Genomic DNA, 18,832 nt, shown 5'->3' with positions numbered 1-18,832 from the left:
GTATGTAGTGAGCTCCCTCTAGTGGTGGCTGTATAATCTGTATGTAGTGAGCTCCCTCTAGTGGTGACTGTATAATCTGTATGTAGTGAGCTCCCTCTAGTGGTGACTGTATAATCTGTATGCTGTGAGCTCCCTCTAGTGGTGGCTGTATAATATGTATATAGTGAGCTCCCTCTAGTGGTGGCTGTATAATCTGTATGTAGTGAGCTTCCTCTAGTGGTGGCTGTATAATCTGTATGTAGTGAGCTCCCTCTAGTGGTGGCTGTATAATCTGTATGTAGTGAGCTCCCTCTAGTGGTGGCTGTATAATCTGTATGTAGTGAGCTCCCTCTAGTGGTGGCTGTATAATCTGTATGTAGTGAGCTCTCTCTAGTGGTGGCTGTATAATCTATGTAGTGAGCTCCCTCTAGTGGTGACTGTATAATCTGTATGTAGTGAGATCCCTCTAGTGGTGACTGTATAATCAGGTGATTTTCCTATTTCATGACGTAAAGTCATGATTTTATTAAAGACACGGAGGCGAGTATTGCTATTCTCCTTCTTTACTCTGACCAATAGCAGCAAAGAACAAATAAAAATATTGACACATGTCATCAGCCCCTCCCCATAGTCTCTCTATAACAGGCCACACCGCCTGCAAATCCTCCTCTTTCTTTGTAAAACCGAACAGTCCAACCGAACCGCCAACCAGGAACCGGAACAGCCTGGGAACAAAAGCGCCATCCATCCGGAAGCGAACAGGAACACCAGGAACAACCGTGAAGAACCTCCTGAAGCAGTCCACGTCACATGACCGGCTGGAACCGAACTGCCGACCCTCCGAACCAGGACGTAGACCAAAGGACACCACGGAACTGATCGATCTCAACCTGAAAAAAGGCGAAAACAGAACCATGATAGAAGCAAATCGGTGCACGGTAAGCACAAACAAATGGTTGCGACAAACCTACTCAGGAAAAAACTCAGAGTTAAATCAATATGCAAATGACATACAATCAAAATCATTCCAATATTAAACTCACATAGGGAGGGAAAACGTAGGGTGGGCAATACTCGCCTCCGTGTCTTTAATAAAATCATGACTTTACGTCATGAAATAGGAAAATCACCTGATTTTATTACAAGACCCGGAGGCTCATAATGCAAGTTCAAAGTCAAGACAAATTCTCAATGATTGATGAGAAAACGTGAGGACCTGGACGGAAGTAAAATTCTCTGAATGTGGACACTCTGGACCAGTCTGCCAATTTCAAAATGTCCTCCAACCTGGCGCCAGACACCGCCAAAGAGGTAGCGGATGCCCCCCTAGCGGAATGTGCCGAAAAAATGGAAGTGTCCACGCCCGCCAATTCCATGATCCACTTCATCCACCTAGCCAGCGTGGGAGTGGACACCGGGGCAAAAGGACGAATGGTAGAGAGGAAAAGATGAGGAAACTCCCGTGAACGATGAAGGGAAGTGCGAGCTTCATACTCCTTGAGGCATTCCACCGGACAGAGAGAAGGCGAGGCCGGGAAAGCCGGATAAGCGACTGAGCGTATGTGAGACTTGGTCCTCCTAGAGATGTCAAAGGAGACCCCCTCCGGAGTATACGAGCGGGCATCATAATCCAAAGCCCGGACGTCGGACACCCGCTTGCAGGAAATTAGACAGAAAAGAGTAACGAGCTTCGCCGAGAGTTGCCTTAAGGACAGGTCTGAATTCCGAGGCCAAGAAGATAGAAAGGAAAGGACACAAGACACGTCCCAAGTAGTCGAAAATCTGGGTCTAGGAGGCCGAGACATCCGAGAGCCGCGCAATAGACGGCATACCAAAGGATGTTGCCCCGCAGGAGTACCATCAAACCCCTGGTGGGACGCAGAAATGGCCGACCTGAAAAGGCTGATCGTGCGATAGGCCTTGCCCTGGTCGAAAAGAGAAGACAGGAAGTGCAAGATCTCCGTCACAGGTGCCGAAACGGGATCCAAGTTCCTAGCCACGCACCAGCGATTCCAAGATCCCCAGGCAGATCTGTAAGATCTTCTGGTCCCTGGGGCCCAGGCGTTCTCCAAAAGGACTCTAGCTGTTCCCGAAACTCCCGGGACCTCCCAGGGTCCCCTGAAATTCGACACGCCAACAGGCGCAGAGATCCGTCCAGGAGAAGAGGATGTAGCTGGTGATTCGGACCTCGGAGGAGAGTCTGAGATGTCGGGAGCAGGTACGGGGTCTCTATCATCATCTCCAGAAGGTGAGGAAACCACGACTGGGAAGTCCAAAACGGGACCAGCAGAACCAGATCCGCTGAATGACGGCGTACTTGAATCAGGGTCCTGGGAATCAGTTGGAAGGGGGGAAATGCGTAGAGCAGACCCCGCGACCAATCCTGTAGGAACGCGTCCACAGCTTCGGCCTCTGGGTCCGGGCGCCAACTGTAGAAACGTGGCAGCTGCGTGTTCAAGCGGGAGGCAAACAGGTCGATACAGCAATGCCCCCAAAGAGACGTTAAAGACCGGAACACCGCTGGATCTAACTGCCAATCGCTGGAGTCGGAGAGATATCGAGAGCTCCAATCCGCCCGAATGTTCTGGACGCCCGGAAGATATTCCGCCAAGACAATCAACTCCTTGTCCAGACAGTAGTCCCAGAAATCCTTCGCCAACCGAGATAGGATGGTGGAACGTGTACCGCCCATGCCATTGATGTAACGCACTGCCGACACGTTGTCCATGCGAAGTTGAATGCAGGCCTTGGCCGTGTCTCTCGTGAAACTCCTGATTGCGAACGAACCTGCCAACAGTTCCAGCGCATTGATATGGAATCCCGCTTCGTCCGCTGACCAGCCGCCTCCGGTCGAGATCCCCTCGCAGTGAGCTCCCCAGCCCGACAGGCTGGCATCCGAATCCACCACGAAGTCCGGACGATGACCGAAAATGGCTTTGCCGTTCCAAGCTTGTAAATTGTGGATCCACCAGGACAACTCCTCCTTGGTTTCCTCGTCCAGGGAAATCCAATCCGCATAGGAAGCCCCTTTCCGGAGGTGGAAAATCTTCAGACGCTGGAGGGCCCGGTAATGTAGTGGGGCTGGGAAGACCGCCTGGATAGATGACGCTAGAAGCCCTATGATCCTGGCCAGTTGACGCAACGGGACCTGGGAGGACGACTTGGCTCTGCACAATTCCTTCCGAATGGACCGAACCTTGGACGGTGGTAGGCTGAGAGTCCCCGCCGTGGAATCCACCAGAAACCCCAGGAACTCCATCTCGCGAGCCGGGATGAGACAGGACTTCTCCTGATTGAGAAGGAAGCCCAGCTCCAACAGGAGATCCATAGTCCAGCGAAGATGAGTCAGCAACACCGCATGATCCTGTGCCATGATCAGGATGTCGTCCAGATAGACGATGAGGCGAACTCCCCGACTGCGCAGCCAGGCCATAGCAGGGCGCATCAGCTTGGTGAAGCACCACGGAGCTGAAGAAAGGCCGAAAGGGAGGCACGTAAATCGCCAAACCCTGTCCATCCAAAGGAAACATAGAAGGCCCCTGGACGCGTCCTCGACAGGGACGGTAAGATAAGCGTCCTTCAGGTCCAACTTGACCATCCAATCGCCCACTTGAAGTAGGTCCCGAAGGAGATGGATGCCCTCCATCTTGAAATGGCGGTACCTGACGAACGCGTTGAGAGCGCGTAAATTGATGACGGGCCGTAGCTGGCCCCCTTTTTTCGCCACCAAGAAAATGTTGCTGATTACCGCACCAGTGGATGCCGGAGCCGGCTCTATGGCCCCTTTGCGGAAGAGATCTGATAGCTCTGAGTCCACAAGTATGCGGCTCTCTACCGACAGCACTGCCGGGTGTGGGGGCGGAATGGACAGATGAGAAGATGTCAGCTCTATGTGGAAACCCCTGACCGTGGAGAGAATCCATTGGTCCGAGGTGATGCGCGACCAAGCTCGAGAAAAGAGCCGGAGTCTGCCCCCTACACAAACAGGCAAAGAATTGAAATGAGGCATCGGTCTTACCGTAAGGTCGTCTGGAACCAGGGTTTCCTCTGTATCCTCTAGGCCTCCAGGATCCTCCCCGGGAAGGGAAAAAGGATGATGACTCTCGCCTCTGCTCCTGGAACGCAGGTCTCTGGGAGAAGGAGCCTCTGCCCGTAGCACGGGACTGAAAATGGGCACGGCCGGACAGACGGCCCCTGAAACTGCCGGCCCTGGTAGAGACCCTACCTTGAAACACCCGCTTCATTGAACTTTGGGCCTTATCAAGTGCTGTAAAAGCACCGACGAACCGTCCTAAGTCTTTAATAAAGGACTCGCCAAACAGCAGGCCCTGAGCCTCCTTACCGGCTTCGGTAAGCGCCAAGTTGGAGAGTTTAGGCTCAACCTTGAAAAGTATGGCCTTGCGCCGTTCAATAGCCAGGGACGTGTTAACGTTTCCTGCTACGCAAATCGCGCGCTGCACCCACTCGCGCAGCTCTAGAGGGTCTACCAGCTTACCCTCGACCTTGGCAACCTCGGCCAAGTCGAAAATCTTTGCCAGTGGGCCAAATATGTCCAGGAGCTTGTCCTGACACGCACGCAGGGCTGACTCCAGACCCTTTCTCGGATTCCACCCCGATTTGGCGAGGAATTGGGTCATTTTGGGGTCTACCACTGGAGTCTCGCAAACCCTGTTCGGGATTATGGGTCTGGGGCATTCTGCCCTAAGCTTGTTGCGCGCCTCTTTGGAGAGGGGGCAACGCACGCGGGCCTCCAAATATTTGGAGACGTGCTCCAACGGCAACCACTCCGCAGACCGAGGGTGGTGTAGGGAATCCGGGTCAAAGAGCGGTTCCCCTGATGGGTCTGTCAAGGACACATCTGCTGCCGAAACCCTGGAGCTGCACCCGGGTAAGGGGTTATCTTCCATGACCCCAGATGGGTCCTCCTCTGCCTCCTCAAAGGCGTCATCTAAAGCCTCCTCCTCAGATCCGATCTCAGAATCGGTATCCATTTCCTGCAGTGCTCTAGCACTTTTCCAGTTGCGCGTGCGTTCTGCCCGACGCGTACGGGCTCTCTTGCGCGGACCAAGCGCGCCAACATTGGTGGAAACATCATCACCGTTACTTCGTTTTCTGGAGGCAGATGGTCCTGGCCCGGTGGGTGAAGACACCATGACGGGCTGCGGGGTTTGGGAGGTAGCGGGATGGGCAGCAAGAGCCTGAGCAATCGATTGGGAAATGACCGAAGTCATAGATCCCATGGCAGCAGCAATGGCGCTAGACAGTGACGCCTGCAAATCAAAAACTCCATCACAAGGGGTCAGAGCATGACCATCCTCCCCCGAAGGGGTTAATTCAACTAGAGGAACAGCCTCCTCTGCAGGGCCCTGGCCACTATGTGCAGTGTTAGGCATGTTTAATTTCAGACTATATATATAATCCTATAAACTGCGACTGATATAAGATTAAATCTTGCACAACTATGCTGGGGCTAGTGTACTGGTGATGGGGATTTGCCCCAGGCCAGTAGGAAGAAAAAACGCTGAGAACCTGTAAAGAAAAAAGCACCAGAGACAGACCGAGGCTGCCGGAGCTCCGATCTGCACAAGTCACACTGCGGAAGCCGGAAGCGCCCGAGATCTCGCGAGATCTCGAGCGCTCCTGCAAGAATGAGAGGAAGCGGAAGCAAGCCGCTCTGAGGTGAGTAGCGCGGGAACGAGGCGCCGGAAAAGAAGGGGGGAGGGAAGAGAAAACCTCACAGAGGCACAGGCGCAGCAGGGGACAGAAACGTCCCACAAGCAAAAGAGGGGAAGCGCCGAATTAACCCCCCAATGACCCCACAGACAAGGGAGAGAAAAAACCTTCCCCAAAAACGGGGTGACACAAAATATGAATCAATATATATATAAATCAAGAGCCCCCCCAAGGAGGGGGGGGGGGGGAACAGATAAAACTAAAGATGAACAAAGAAAATAATATATATCTACACAAAGATATCCAATATGTGCAAAAAGACAGAGCAATAAAATTTGAATACTTATCTCTGCGGTCAGCAGCAAAGAAAGAGGAGGATTTGCAGGCGGTGTGGCCTGTTATACTGGGACTATGGGGAGGGGCTGATGACATGTGTCAATATTTTTATTTGTTCTTTGCTGCTATTGGTCAGAGTAAAGAAGGAGAATAGCAATATGAGCCTCCGGGTCTTGTAATAAAATCTGTATGTAGTGAGCTCCCCCTAGTGGTGGCTGTATAATCTGTATGTAGTGAGCTCCCTCTAGTGGTGGCTGTATAATCTGTATGTAGTGAGCTCTCTCTAGTGGTGGCTGTATAATCTGTATGTAGTGAGCTCTCTCTAGTGGTGGCTGTATAATCTGTATGTAGTGAGCTCTCTCTAGTGGTGGCTGTATAATCTGTATGTAGTGAGCTCTCTCTAGTGGTGGCTGTATAATCTGTATGTAGTGAGCTCTCTCTAGTGGTGGCTGTATAATCTGTATGTAGTGAGCTCTCTCTAGTGGTGGCTGTATAATCTGTATGTAGTGAGCTCTCTCTAGTGGTGGCTGTATAATCTGTATGTAGTGAGCTCTCTCTAGTGGTGGCTGTATAATCTGTATGTAGTGAGCTCTCTCTAGTGGTGGCTGTATAATCTGTATGTAGTGAGCTCTCTCTAGTGGTGGCTGTATAATCTATGTAGTGAGCTCCCTCTAGTGGTGACTGTATAATCTGTATGTAGTGAGCTCCCTCTAGTGGTGGTTTGATTTTACTGTGGGATTTATCCTGACAGTTAATAAGGTTATAATATACCAGGCTGCGTGAATTTAAAGGGATACACCCTCAAATAGATGACACACCTAGACTGGAGCCATGAAAGTGATATGTATGCTTCACTCTGCAGCCCTGTTGTATGGATGACGTCATGGGGGGGGAGGAGGTCTGCTGGGATCATTGCATGCAGCGAGCCCATCATTGGGGACCCATTTGGAGGATTCTATGGATACAAGCACTGGGTCCGCAGGATTACTTCTGCATGTATTGGCGGTGTGTAATGATGATGGGTGTAATACTCTCTTCCTCTGTGTCCTGCAGGTACAAAGGCTTTATCAAGGACTGTCCTAGTGGTCAGCTGGACGCCACCGGATTCCAGAAGATTTATAAGCAATTCTTCCCATTTGGAGACCCCACAAAATTTGCCACTTTCGTCTTTAATGTTTTTGATGAGAACAAAGTAAGTGAGCTGCGAACCCCGTCCGGGGACACGTGTGGCCCTCTGCCCCACCCACGGCTCCCATTACTGATATCAGATTGCTGTGGATGTGAGGGAATTGCTAGCTTTGCAGTTGCCCAGACTGAGGTGTGCTGGGGATGATTGTGCTCGGTCTGTAATGTGGGCCGCTCCGGTAATAAGAGCCATCTTCCTCTTTGCAGGATGGGAGGATTGAGTTTGCGGAGTTTATCCAGGCCTTGTCGGTGACTTCACGTGGGACGCTGGATGAGAAGCTGAGATGTGAGTGATGTCTGGAGCCTTATACTGTGCTCGGGAATTACAGGATCTGCATTGTAAGGCTGCATTCACACAGCGACAGTCTGCAGCGCGTGGACTCCTCCTAGGTCTCTGTTCACACCTACATGGTGGTTACCGTCACAAATGTAAAGGCAGCTGCAGATCTATCGCCCAGCGCACCCGGGCGTCTGTAATATAGTCCCTCAGGTCACCCCGGGGCGTCTGTGATGGAGTCCGTCAGGTCACCCCGGGGCGTCTGTGATGGAGTCCGTCAGGTCACCCCGGGGCGTCTGTGATGGAGTCCGTCAGGTCACCCCGGGGCGTCTGTGATGGAGTCCGTCAGGTCACCCCGGGGCGTCTGTGATGGAGTCCGTCAGGTCACCCCGGGGCGTCTGTGATGGAGTCCGTCAGGTCACCCCGGGGTGTCTGTGATGGAGTCCGTCAGGTCACCCCGGGGTGTCTGTGATGGAGTCCGTCAGGTCACCCCGGGGTGTCTGTGATGGAGTCCGTCAGGTCACCCCGGGGTGTCTGTGATGGAGTCCGTCAGGTCACCCCGGGGTGTCTGTGATGGAGTCCGTCAGGTCACCCCGGGGTGTCTGTGATGGAGTCCGTCAGGTCACCCCGGGGTGTCTGTGATGGAGTCCGTCAGGTCACCCCGGGGTGTCTGTGATGGAGTCCGTCAGGTCACCCCGGGGTGTCTGTGATGGAGTCCGTCAGGTCACCCCGGGGTGTCTGTGATGGAGTCCGTCAGGTCACCCCGGGGTGTCTGTGATGGAGTCCGTCAGGTCACCCCGGGGTGTCTGTGATGGAGTCCGTCAGGTCACCCCGGGGTGTCTGTGATGGAGTCCGTCAGGTCACCCCGGGGTGTCTGTGATGGAGTCCGTCAGGTCACCCCGGGGTGTCTGTGATGGAGTCCGTCAGGTCACCCCGGGGTGTCTGTGATGGAGTCCGTCAGGTCACCCCGGGGAGTCTGTAAAAGTGACAGGAAATACTGCCGTGTGCAAGAAAGACAGAGCCTCCAACGCAAAACCTAGCCTTAGATACACAGCAGCGCGCTGTTCCTTGTGATCGGTGGTGTTACGGCGGGTGAGTGATCTCTGCCACTGTTTCCTCTCCAGGGGCCTTTAAGCTGTATGACCTGGACAATGACGGCTACATCACACGGAACGAGATGCTGGACATAGTGGACGCCATTTATCAGATGGTGGTGAGTTTACCGGCACACACACGTCTGTACACACAGATCCACTCTGCTCATTTGCTACAACTGTAATGACAGATCATAACTGGACAGCCAATCTGCAGCGCATTGCACCACAGTATCTGCAGAGTATTGCACTAGAGTCAGTGGCCACACTTTAGCGTCGCCTCTGGGCTATGATGAAAGCTGCCTCCTGTCTGAACACAGGCTTATGCGCTGCTCTGCTCCTCCGTCTTACTTTAGGCCACATTTTCACTGGCCACGCATACATTTTCTGGCTGTTTGTCCACTTTTAATGTGCCCACCCAACCCTTGCAGTGCCCTCAGTATATATTATACACCCCCACAGTGCCCCCAGTAGAAATACTGCCACCAGTGGTGCCCTCTAGTAGAAATACTGCCACCAGTGGTGCCCTCTAGTAGAAATACTGCCACCAGTGGTGCCCTCTAGTAGAAATACTGCCACCAGTGGTGCCCTCTAGTAGAAATACTGCCACCAGTGGTGCCCTCTAGTAGAAATACTGCCACCAGTGGTGCCCTCTAGTAGAAATACTGCCACCAGTGGTGCCCTCTAGTAGAAATACTGCCACCAGTGGTGCCCTCTAGTAGAAATACTGCCACCAGTGGTGCCCTCCAGTAGAAATACTGCCACCAGTGGTGCCCTCCAGTAGAAATACTGCCACCAGTGGTGCCCTCCAGTAGAAATACTGCCACCAGTGGTGCCCTCCAGTAGAAATACTGCCACCAGTGGTGCCCTCCAGTAGAAATACTGCCACCAGTGGTGCCCTCCAGTAGAAATACTGCCACCAGTGGTGCCCTCCAGTAGAAATACTGCCACCAGTGGTGCCCTCCAGTAGAAATACTGCCACCAGTGGTGCCCTCCAGTAGAAATACTGCCACCAGTGGTGCCCTCCAGTAGAAATACTGCCACCAGTAGTGCCCTCTAGTAGAAATACTGCCACCAGTGGTGCCCTCCAGTAGAAATACTGCCACCAGTAGTGCCCTACTTGATTTCATTGGGGTCCATCTGGCCTTGAAAATCACCAAAGATAGGACATGGCCACATGCACAGCCCCATGGACTTCTATTGGTTCTGAGAACGGCTGTTTTTCCCGTTGGTGTGAATGCTGCCTTAGTGATGGATTTTACCCCGATCCTTGTGCATCACTGCCGCAGAGCCAGCAATAGAAGGGACGGCCATGGTCACAAGGGGCTGGTATTAATGTGTCTGTCCTGGCAGGGGAACACGGTAGAGCTTCCCGAGGAGGAGAACACCCCAGAGAAGAGAGTAGATCGGATTTTTGCAATGATGGACAAGGTGAGAGACGTGATGCTTTTGCTTCTTCTGCATAAGGGTGAATTCACACGCAGCAGTTTTGCGACCGGCCATACATCTAAATGGAGTTTGCAGAAATTCGCGCTCCTGACCCCGTTCAGATAAATGGAAGATTCTTGGTCACAGAGATTTCTGCTGTGTGTGAATTTGCTCTCGCAGGGGCTGTAGGTGGCCCCCCCTCCGGGGGCAGATGTTATAACCTACCCTGCGTCTTCTTCCCAGAACTCAGACGGTAAACTCACCCTGCAAGAATTCCAAGAAGGATCAAAGGCAGACCCTTCAATTGTGCAAGCGCTGTCACTATATGACGGGCTGGTATAGAGACCACCGACCACAACTGTGTGTAAGTGACCTGATTGTATACCCTTCTTACATATGTGTAGCTGCCGGGACATCAGGGGTTACTGTGCTATATATAAGAGGGTCGTGCAGAGGTGTGATGACGTAACATGATGATTGCACCCTCTGCAGACCGAACCCTACAAAAGGAGACCTGACTCAGAGCGGGCAGCCATTGCAGTGAATGGATTCTGTTCACGTAATGCCGCTGATTTCAATGGGGAAGCACAAGTGTCATCAGGTGTCGGTGCGTTCCCCATGGTATCTGCGGATAGACACCCACAGGAGCTTCCCCTGGGAATCATCTGCTGCCCGGAGTGTGAGCTGCCCTACATAACAGGACTGAGGTGTGAAGGAAGCGATGGCACTGACGTCAGCGACAGCTCTGCCGCCCGGATCCACTGCGGTACCCGGAAGGGAAGACATGGCTGTATGTGCACTGCATCACCACAAGGGAGCGCTGCAGTGCCGAAATCCTTAACTAAATAGTGCTGCTGTATCACTAATCCTATCCTGTGTGATACTGTCTGCTGAGCTGTGTATCTAATCCTATCCTGTGTGATACTGTCTGCTGAGCTGTGTATCTAATCTTATCCTGTGTGATACTGTCTGCTGAGCTGTGTATCTAATCCTATCCTGTGTGATACTGTCTGCTGAGCTGTGTATCTAATCCTATCCTGTGTGATACTGTCTGCTGAGCTGTGTATCTAATCCTATCCTGTGTGATACTGCCTGCTGAGCTGTGTATCTAATCCTATCCTGTGTGATAGTGTCTGCTGAGCTGTGTATCTAATCCTATCCTGTGTGATACTGCCTGCTGAGCGGTGTATCTAATCCTATCCTGTGTGATACTGTCTGCTGAGCTGTGTATCTAATCCTATCCTGTGTGATACTGTCTGCTGAGCTGTGTATCTAATCCTATCCTGTGTGATACTGTCTGCTGAGCTGTGTATCTAATCCTATCCTGTGTGATACTGTCTGCTGAGCTGTGTATCTAATCCTATCCTGTGTGATACTGTCTGCTGAGCTGTGTATCTAATCCTATCCTGTGTGATACTGCCTGCTGAGCTGTGTATCTAATCCTATCCTGTGTGATACTGCCTGCTGAGCTGTGTATATAATCCTATCCTGTGTGATACTGTCCTGCTGAGCTGTGTATCTAATCCTATCCTGTGTGATACTGTCTGCTGAGCTGTGGTATCTATCCTATCCTGTGTGATACGTCTGCTGAGCTGTGTATCTAATCCTATCCTGTGTGATACTGTCTGCTGAGGCGGTGTATCTAATCCTATCCTGTGTGATACTGTCTGCTGAGCTGTGTATCTAATCCTACCCTGTGTGATACTGTCTGCTGAGCTGTGTATCTAATCCTATCATGTGTGATACTGTCTGCTGAGCTGTGTATCTAATCCTATCCGGTGTGATACTGTCTGCTGAGCTGTGTATCTAATCCTATCCTGTGTGATACTGTCTGCTGAGCTGTGTATCTAATCCTATCCTGTGTGATACTGTCTGCTGAGCTGTGTATATAATCCTATCCTGTGTGATACTGTCTGCTGAGCTGTGTATCTAATCCTATCCTGTGTGATACTGTCTGCTGAGCTGTGTATCTAATCCTATCCTGTGTGATACTGTCTGCTGAGCTGTGTATCTAATCCTATCCTGTGTGATACTGTCCTGCTGAGCTGTGTATCTAATCCTATCCTGTGTGATACTGTCTGCTGAGCTGTGTATCTAATCCTATCCTGTGTGATACTGTCCTGCTGAGCTGTGTATCTAATCCTATCCTGTGTGATACTGTCTGCTGAGCGGTGTATCTAATCCTATCCTGTGTGATACTGTCTGCTGAGCTGTGTATCTAATCTATCCTGTGTGATACTGTCTGCTGAGCTGTGTATCTAATCCTATCCTGTGTGATACTGTTGCTGAGCTGTGTATCTAATCCTATCCTGTGTGATACATGTCTGCTGAGCTGTGTATCTAATCCTATCCTGTGTGATACAGTCTGCTGAGCTGTGTATCTAATCCTGTCCTGTGTGATACTGTCTGCTGAGCTGTGTATCTAATCCTATCCTGTGTGATACTGTCTGCTGAGCTGTGTATCTAATCCTATCCTGTGTGATACTGCCTGCTGAGCTGTGTATCTAATCCTGTCCTGTGTGATACTGTCTGCTGAGCTGTGTATATAATCCTATCCTGTGTGATACTGTCTGCTGAGCTGTGTATCTAATCCTATCCTGTGTGATACTGTCTGCTGAGCTGTGTATCTAATCCTATCCTGTGTGATACTGTCTGCTGAGCTGTGTATCTAATCCTATCCTGTGTGATACTGTCTGCTGAGCTGTGTATCTAATCCTATCCTGTGTGATACTGTCTGCTGATGTGTATCTAATCCTATCCTGTGTGATACTGTCTGCTGAGCTGTGTATCTAATCCTGTGTGATACTGTCTGCTGAGCTGTGTATCTAATCCTATCCTGTGTGATACTGTCTGCTGAGCTGTGTATCTAATCCTATCCTGTGATACTGTCTGCTGAGCTGTGTATCTAATCCTATCCTGTGTGATACTGTCTGCTGAGCTGTGTATCTAATCCTATCCTGTGTGATACTGTCTGCTGAGCTGTGTATCTAATCCTATCCTGTGTGATACTGTCTGCTGAGCTGTGTATCTAATCCTATGTGATACTGTCTGCTGAGCTGTGTATCTAATCCTATCCTGTGTGATACTGTCTGCTGAGCCGTGTATCTAATCCTATCCTGTGTGATACTGTCTGCTGAGCCGTGTATCTAATCCTATCCTGTGTGATACTGCCTGCTGAGCTGTGTATCTAATCCTATCCTGTGTGATACTGTCTGCTGAGCTATGTATCTGCTGAGCTGTGTATCTAATCCTATCCTGTGCGATACTGTCTGCTGAGCTGTGTATCTAATCCTATCCTGTGCGATACTGTCTGCTGAGCTGTGTATCTAATCCTATCCTGTGTGATACAGTCTGCTGAGCTGTGTATCTAATCCTATCCTGTGTGATACTGTCTGCTGAGCTGTGTATCTAATCCTACCCTGTGTGATACTGTCTGCTGAGCTGTGTATCTAATCCTATCCTGTGTGATACAGTCTGCTGAGCTGTGTATCTAATCCTATCCTGTGTGATACAGTCTGCTGAGCTGTGTATCTAATCCTATCCTGTGTGATACACAGCTCAGCAGACAGTATCACACAGGATAGGATTAGATACACAGCTCAGCAGACTGTATCACACAGGATAGGATTAGATACACAGCTCAGCAGACTGTATCACACAGGGTAGGATTAGATACACAGCTCAGCAGACAGTATCACACAGGGTAGGATTAGATACACAGCTCAGCAGACAGTATCACACAGGATAGGATTAGATACACAGCTCAGCAGACAGTATCACACAGGATAGGATTAGATACACAGCTCAGCAGACAGTATCTAATCCTATCCTGTGTGATACTGTCTGCTGAGCTGTGTATCTAATCCTATCCTGTGTGATACTGTCTGCTGAGCTGTGTATCTAATCCTATCCTGTGTGATACTGTCTGCTGAGCTGTGTATCTAATCCTATCCTGTGTGATACTGTCTGCTGAGCTGTGTATCTAATCCTATCCTGTGTGATACTGTCTGCTGAGCTGTGTATCTAATCCTATCCTGTGTGATACTGTCTGCTGAGCTGTGTATCTAATCCTATCCTGTGTGATACTGTCTGCTGAGCTGTGTATCTAATCCTATCCTGTGTGATACTGTCTGCTGTGCTGTGTATCTAATCCTATCCTGTGTGATACTGCCTGCTGAGTTGTGTATCTAATCCTATCCTGTGTGATACTGTCTGCTGAGCTGTGTATCTAATCCTATCCTGTGTGATACTGCCTGCTGAGCTGTGTATCTAATCCTATCCTGTGTGATACTGTCTGCTGAGCTGTGTATCTAATCCTATCCTGTGTGATACTGTCTGCTGAGCTGTGTATCTAATCCTATCCTGTGTGATACTGTCTGCTGAGCTGTGTATCTAATCCTATCCTGTGTGATACTGTCTGCTGAGCTGTGTATCTAATCCTATCCTGTGTGATACTGTCTGCTGAGCCGTGTATCTAATCCTATCCTGTGTGATACTGTCTGCTGAGCTGTGTATCTAATCCTATCCTGTGTGATACTGTCTGCTTCGCTGATGTCAGTATTTTGCAGTCTCTTTCACTTCCCGGAGATGATTCCCGGGATCATAAATCTGCTCCTGGCGTCTGGTAAACCTCACAGGAAGGAACTGTACCTGGAATCTCAATTCTAGGAAAATAACCTGCGAGGAGCAGAAGCCATCATGAATCTCCTTAAAACAAAACACAAGGGGGCGCTGCGCCATTACTGCAGGGTTATACCGAGGACGAGGGGGCGCCGCGCCATTACTGCAGGGTTATACCGAGGACGAGGGGGCGCCGCGCCATTACTGCAGGGTTATACTGAGGACGAGGGGGCGCCGCGCCATTACTGCAGGGTTATACCGAGGACGAGGGGGCGCCGCGCCATTACTGCAGGGTTATACCGAGGACGAGGGGGCGCCGCGCCATTACTGCAGGGTTATACCGAGGACGAGGGGGCGCCGCGCCATTACTGCAGGGTTATACCGAGGACGAGGGGGCCCTGCGCCATTACTGCAGGGTTATACCGAGGACGAGGGGGCGCCGCGCCATTACTGCAGGGTTATACCGAGGACGAGGGGGCCCTGCGCCATTACTGCAGGTTATACCGAGGACGAGGGGGCGCCGCGCCATTACTGCAGGGTTATACCGAGGACGAGGGGGCGCGAGCCATTACTGCAGGGTTATACCGAGGACGAGGGGGCGCCGCGCCATTACTGCAGGGTTATACCGAGGACGAGGGGGCGCCGCGCCATTACTGCAGGGTTATACTGAGGACGAGGGGGCGCCGCGCCATTACTGCAGGGTTATACCGAGGACGAGGGGGCGCCGCGCCATTACTGCAGGGTTATACCGAGGACGAGGGGGCCCTGCGCCATTACTGCAGGGTTATACCGAGGACGAGGGGGCCCTGCGCCATTACTGCAGGGTTATACCGAGGACGAGGGGGCCCTGCGCCATTACTGCAGGGTTATACCGAGGACGAGGGGGCGCCGCGCCATTACTGCAGGGTTATACCGAGGACGAGGGGGCGCCGCGCCATTACTGCAGGGTTATACCGAGGACGAGGGGGCGCCGCGCCATTACTGCAGGGTTATACCGAGGACGAGGGGGCCCTGCGCCATTACTGCAGGGTTATACCGAGGACGAGGGGGCGCCGCGCCATTACTGCAGGGTTATACCGAGGACGAGGGGGCCCTGCGCCATTACTGCAGGGTTATACCGAGGACGAGGGGGCGCCGCGCCATTACTGCAGGGTTATACCGAGGACGAGGGGGCGCCGAGCCATTACTGCAGGGTTATACCGAGGACGAGGGGGCGCCGCGCCATTACTGCAGGGTTATACCGAGGACGAGGGGGCGCCGCGCCATTACTGCAGGGTTATACTGAGGACGAGGGGGCGCCGCGCCATTACTGCAGGGTTATACTGAGGACGAGGGGGCGCCGCGCCATTACTGCAGGGTTATACCGAGGACGAGGGGGCCCTGCGCCATTACTGCAGGGTTATACCGAGGACGAGGGGGCCCTGCGCCATTACTGCAGGGTTATAGCGAGGACGAGGGGGCGCTGCGCCATTACTGCAGGGTTATACCGAGGACGAGGGGGCGCCGCGCCATTACTGCAGGGGTTATACTGAGGACGAGGGGGCGCCGCGCCATTACTGCAGGGTTATACTGAGGACGAGGGGGCGCCGCGCCATTACTGCAGGGTTATACTGAGGACGAGGGGGCGCCGCGCCATTACTGCAGGGTTATACCGAGGACGAGGGGGCGCCGCGCCATTACTGCAGGGTTATACCGAGGACGAGGGGGGCCCTGCGCCATTACTGCAGGGTTATACCGAGGACGAGGGGGCGCCGCGCCATTACTGCAGGGTTATACCGAGGACGAGGGGGCCCTGCGCCATTACTGCAGGGTTATACCGAGGACGAGGGGGCGCCGCGCCATTACTGCAGGGTTATACCGAGGACGAGGGGGCGCCGAGCCATTACTGCAGGGTTATACCGAGGACGAGGGGGCGCCGCGCCATTACTGCAGGGTTATACCGAGGACGAGGGGGCGCCGCGCCATTACTGCAGGGTTATACTGAGGACGAGGGGGCGGCCGCGCCATTACTGCAGGGTTATACTGAGGACGAGGGGGCGCCGCGCCATTCTGCAGGGTTATACCGAGGACGAGGGGGCGCCGCGCCATTACTGCAGGGTTATACCGAGGACGAGGGGGCCCTGCGCCATTACGCAGGGTCTATACCGAGGACGAGGGGGCCCTGCGCCATTACTGCAGGGTTATACCGAGGACGAGGGGGCGCCGCCGCCATTACTGCAGGGTTATACGAGGACGAGGGGGCCGCGCCATTACTGCAGGGTTATACCGAGGACGAGGGGCGCCGCGCCATTACTGCAGGGTTATACCGAGGACGAGGGGGCCCTGCGCCATTACTGCAGGGTTATACCGAGGACGAGGGGGCGCCGCGCCCATTACTGCAGGGTTATACCGAGGACGAGGGGGCCCTGCGCCATTACTGCAGGGTTATACCGAGGACGAGGGGGCGCCGCGCCATTACTGCAGGGTTATACCGAGGACGAGGGGGCGCCGAGCCATTACTGCAGGGTTATACCGAGGACGAGGGGGCGCCGCGCCATTACTGCAGGGTTATACCGAGGACGAGGGGGCGCCGCGCCATTACTGCAGGGTTATACTGAGGACGAGGGGGCGCCGCGCCATTACTGCAGGGTTATACTGAGGACGAGGGGGCGCCGCGCCATTACTGCAGGGTTATACCGAGGACGAGGGGGCCCTGCGCCATTACTGCAGGGTTATACCGAGGACGAGGGGGCCCTGCGCCATTACTGCAGGGTTATACCGAGGACGAGGGGGCGCCGCGCTATTACTGCAGGGTTATACCGAGGACGAGGGGGCGCCGCGCCATTACTGCAGGGTTATACTGAGGACGAGGGGGCGCCGCGCCATTACTGCAGGGTTATACTGAGGACGAGGGGGCGCCGCGCCATTACTGCAGGGTTATACTGAGGACGAGGGGGCGCCGCGCCATTACTGCGGGGTTATACTGAGGACGAGGGGGCGCTGAGCCATTACTGCAGGGTTATACTGAGGACGAGGGGGCGCAGCGCCATTACTGCAGGGTTATACTGAGGACGAGGGGGCGCCGCGCCGTTACTGCAGGGTTATACTGGGGACGAGGGGGCGCTGCGCCATTACTGCAGGGTTATACTGGGGACGAGGGGGCGCTGAGCCATTATTGGTGCTATTCCTAGAAGGAAACAGCGGCATTCTTCTTCTCTGAGCTTACTGTTGTTTTTGTCTTTTTTGCAGATGCCCTGGGTAATAGTATTGTTCCTGTGCCACCAGACCAATGTCAGCAGCTTATCTCCCTCTTACCAATCACTCCCATACAGTGCAAAGACGAGGACGCCCATTATTTTTGACATGCCCTTTTCTCCCCTGATCACCTTCACTCGGCACTGGCGACCTGCAGGTGGCGCTGCGGCATCTGCCTGTGCACCCCGGTACCTGACATGCATCCGTTTTTACAGCGTCCCATCTCCTTCTTGCTGCTTCTTGTGTTATCTTGCACTCGGAGAGGATTGCTTATTCACAAGGAAGAGCTCGCCCAAATCTCCAGCACCAGGGGCCCCAGGACCTTCACTTTTTGGAGGGCCACAACTCCTCAAACTGTCCCTTCTGCAGAGGAGCATTACCTCTAGAGGCAGAAGGGGAGGATTGTAAGAGACTGCGATGAGGCCTTCCCGCTCCTACAGTATTTAAGAGACTTTTTGGAAGAGGGATCTCAGAGGAGGGGGTCGGGCCTGCGCCCGTGTGCTGCCCCCCGCAATGAACGGCACGCAATGGGTCATTTACATGATGCTGAATTGTGCTTTTTTTGTGAATACGTGATGATTTTTTTATAATATATATATATATAGCATATCTTTTTATTTATTCTTTATGTACTTGTCGTGTCACATGCTTCGGGGGGGGGGGGGCGCATATTGGCTACGATTCACCTTCTTTTGTTTAAGGCATTCACGGTACATTAACCTTATGCAGCTAAAGGGTTAAAAAAAAAAAAAGGTACCGACTTGGGTCGGTCTGGAAGTAAATTTTTCTTTTCCCGGATGTGTAGCTTTTAGTTTCTGTGTCCTGATCATTTCTGTGCGCTGCTGATCAAAAGGTTAAAAAAACACTCCCTAACGACGGCCTAAAAGAAAAAAAAATTCAGGGAGCGTTACGTTTAGATTGTTTACTTATTTACATAAAAAGAATAAGAAAAAAACAACAAAAAAATATAGCTGCATTACCTGCCAGTCACCACAGGGGGTGCTAT

The 18,832-nt window shown here is 52.5% G+C and overlaps 2 protein-coding genes across 3 annotated transcripts in view; one reads left to right on the top strand and one right to left on the bottom strand.

Moving 5' to 3' along the window:
* The window catches only part of LOC122946446 (neuronal calcium sensor 1), a 40,851-nt gene extending 22,418 nt beyond the window's left edge, over nucleotides 1-18,433 (top strand). For both annotated transcript variants that reach the window (XM_044306086.1, XM_044306088.1), the window contains 6 exons: nucleotides 7,042-7,180; nucleotides 7,381-7,459; nucleotides 8,575-8,663; nucleotides 9,898-9,975; nucleotides 10,216-10,336; nucleotides 17,821-18,433. In XM_044306086.1, the coding sequence (XP_044162021.1) occupies nucleotides 7,042-7,180; nucleotides 7,381-7,459; nucleotides 8,575-8,663; nucleotides 9,898-9,975; nucleotides 10,216-10,314 (484 nt within the window). In that variant the 3' untranslated portion in view covers nucleotides 10,315-10,336; nucleotides 17,821-18,433. The remainder of the gene's footprint in view (nucleotides 1-7,041; nucleotides 7,181-7,380; nucleotides 7,460-8,574; nucleotides 8,664-9,897; nucleotides 9,976-10,215; nucleotides 10,337-17,820) is intronic.
* LOC122946445 lies at nucleotides 541-6,034 on the bottom strand. Its single transcript, XM_044306085.1, has 2 exons — nucleotides 3,998-6,034; nucleotides 541-869 (listed from the first exon to the last, which is right to left on the bottom strand). Exons 1-2 carry the CDS (start codon nucleotides 5,370-5,372, stop codon nucleotides 865-867), a joined length of 1,380 nt encoding a protein of 459 aa, XP_044162020.1. The 5' UTR covers nucleotides 5,373-6,034; the 3' UTR covers nucleotides 541-864.
* Nucleotides 18,434-18,832: the final 399 nt, after the last annotated feature.

The sequence above is a fragment of the Bufo gargarizans genome, chromosome 9 (genome assembly GCF_014858855.1).
Source record: "Bufo gargarizans isolate SCDJY-AF-19 chromosome 9, ASM1485885v1, whole genome shotgun sequence".
In the NCBI taxonomy this organism is placed as follows: Eukaryota; Metazoa; Chordata; class Amphibia; order Anura; family Bufonidae; genus Bufo; species Bufo gargarizans.
The sequence above is the reverse complement of the archived record's forward strand: the minus strand, read 5'-3'. Positions and strand labels throughout refer to the sequence as shown.

What these genes read in the sequence shown, in the direction of transcription:
- LOC122946445 (XM_044306085.1), bottom strand. Translation starts at nt 5,372, where the DNA reads ATGCCTAACACTGCACATAGTGGCCAGGGCCCTGCAGAGGAGGCTGTT.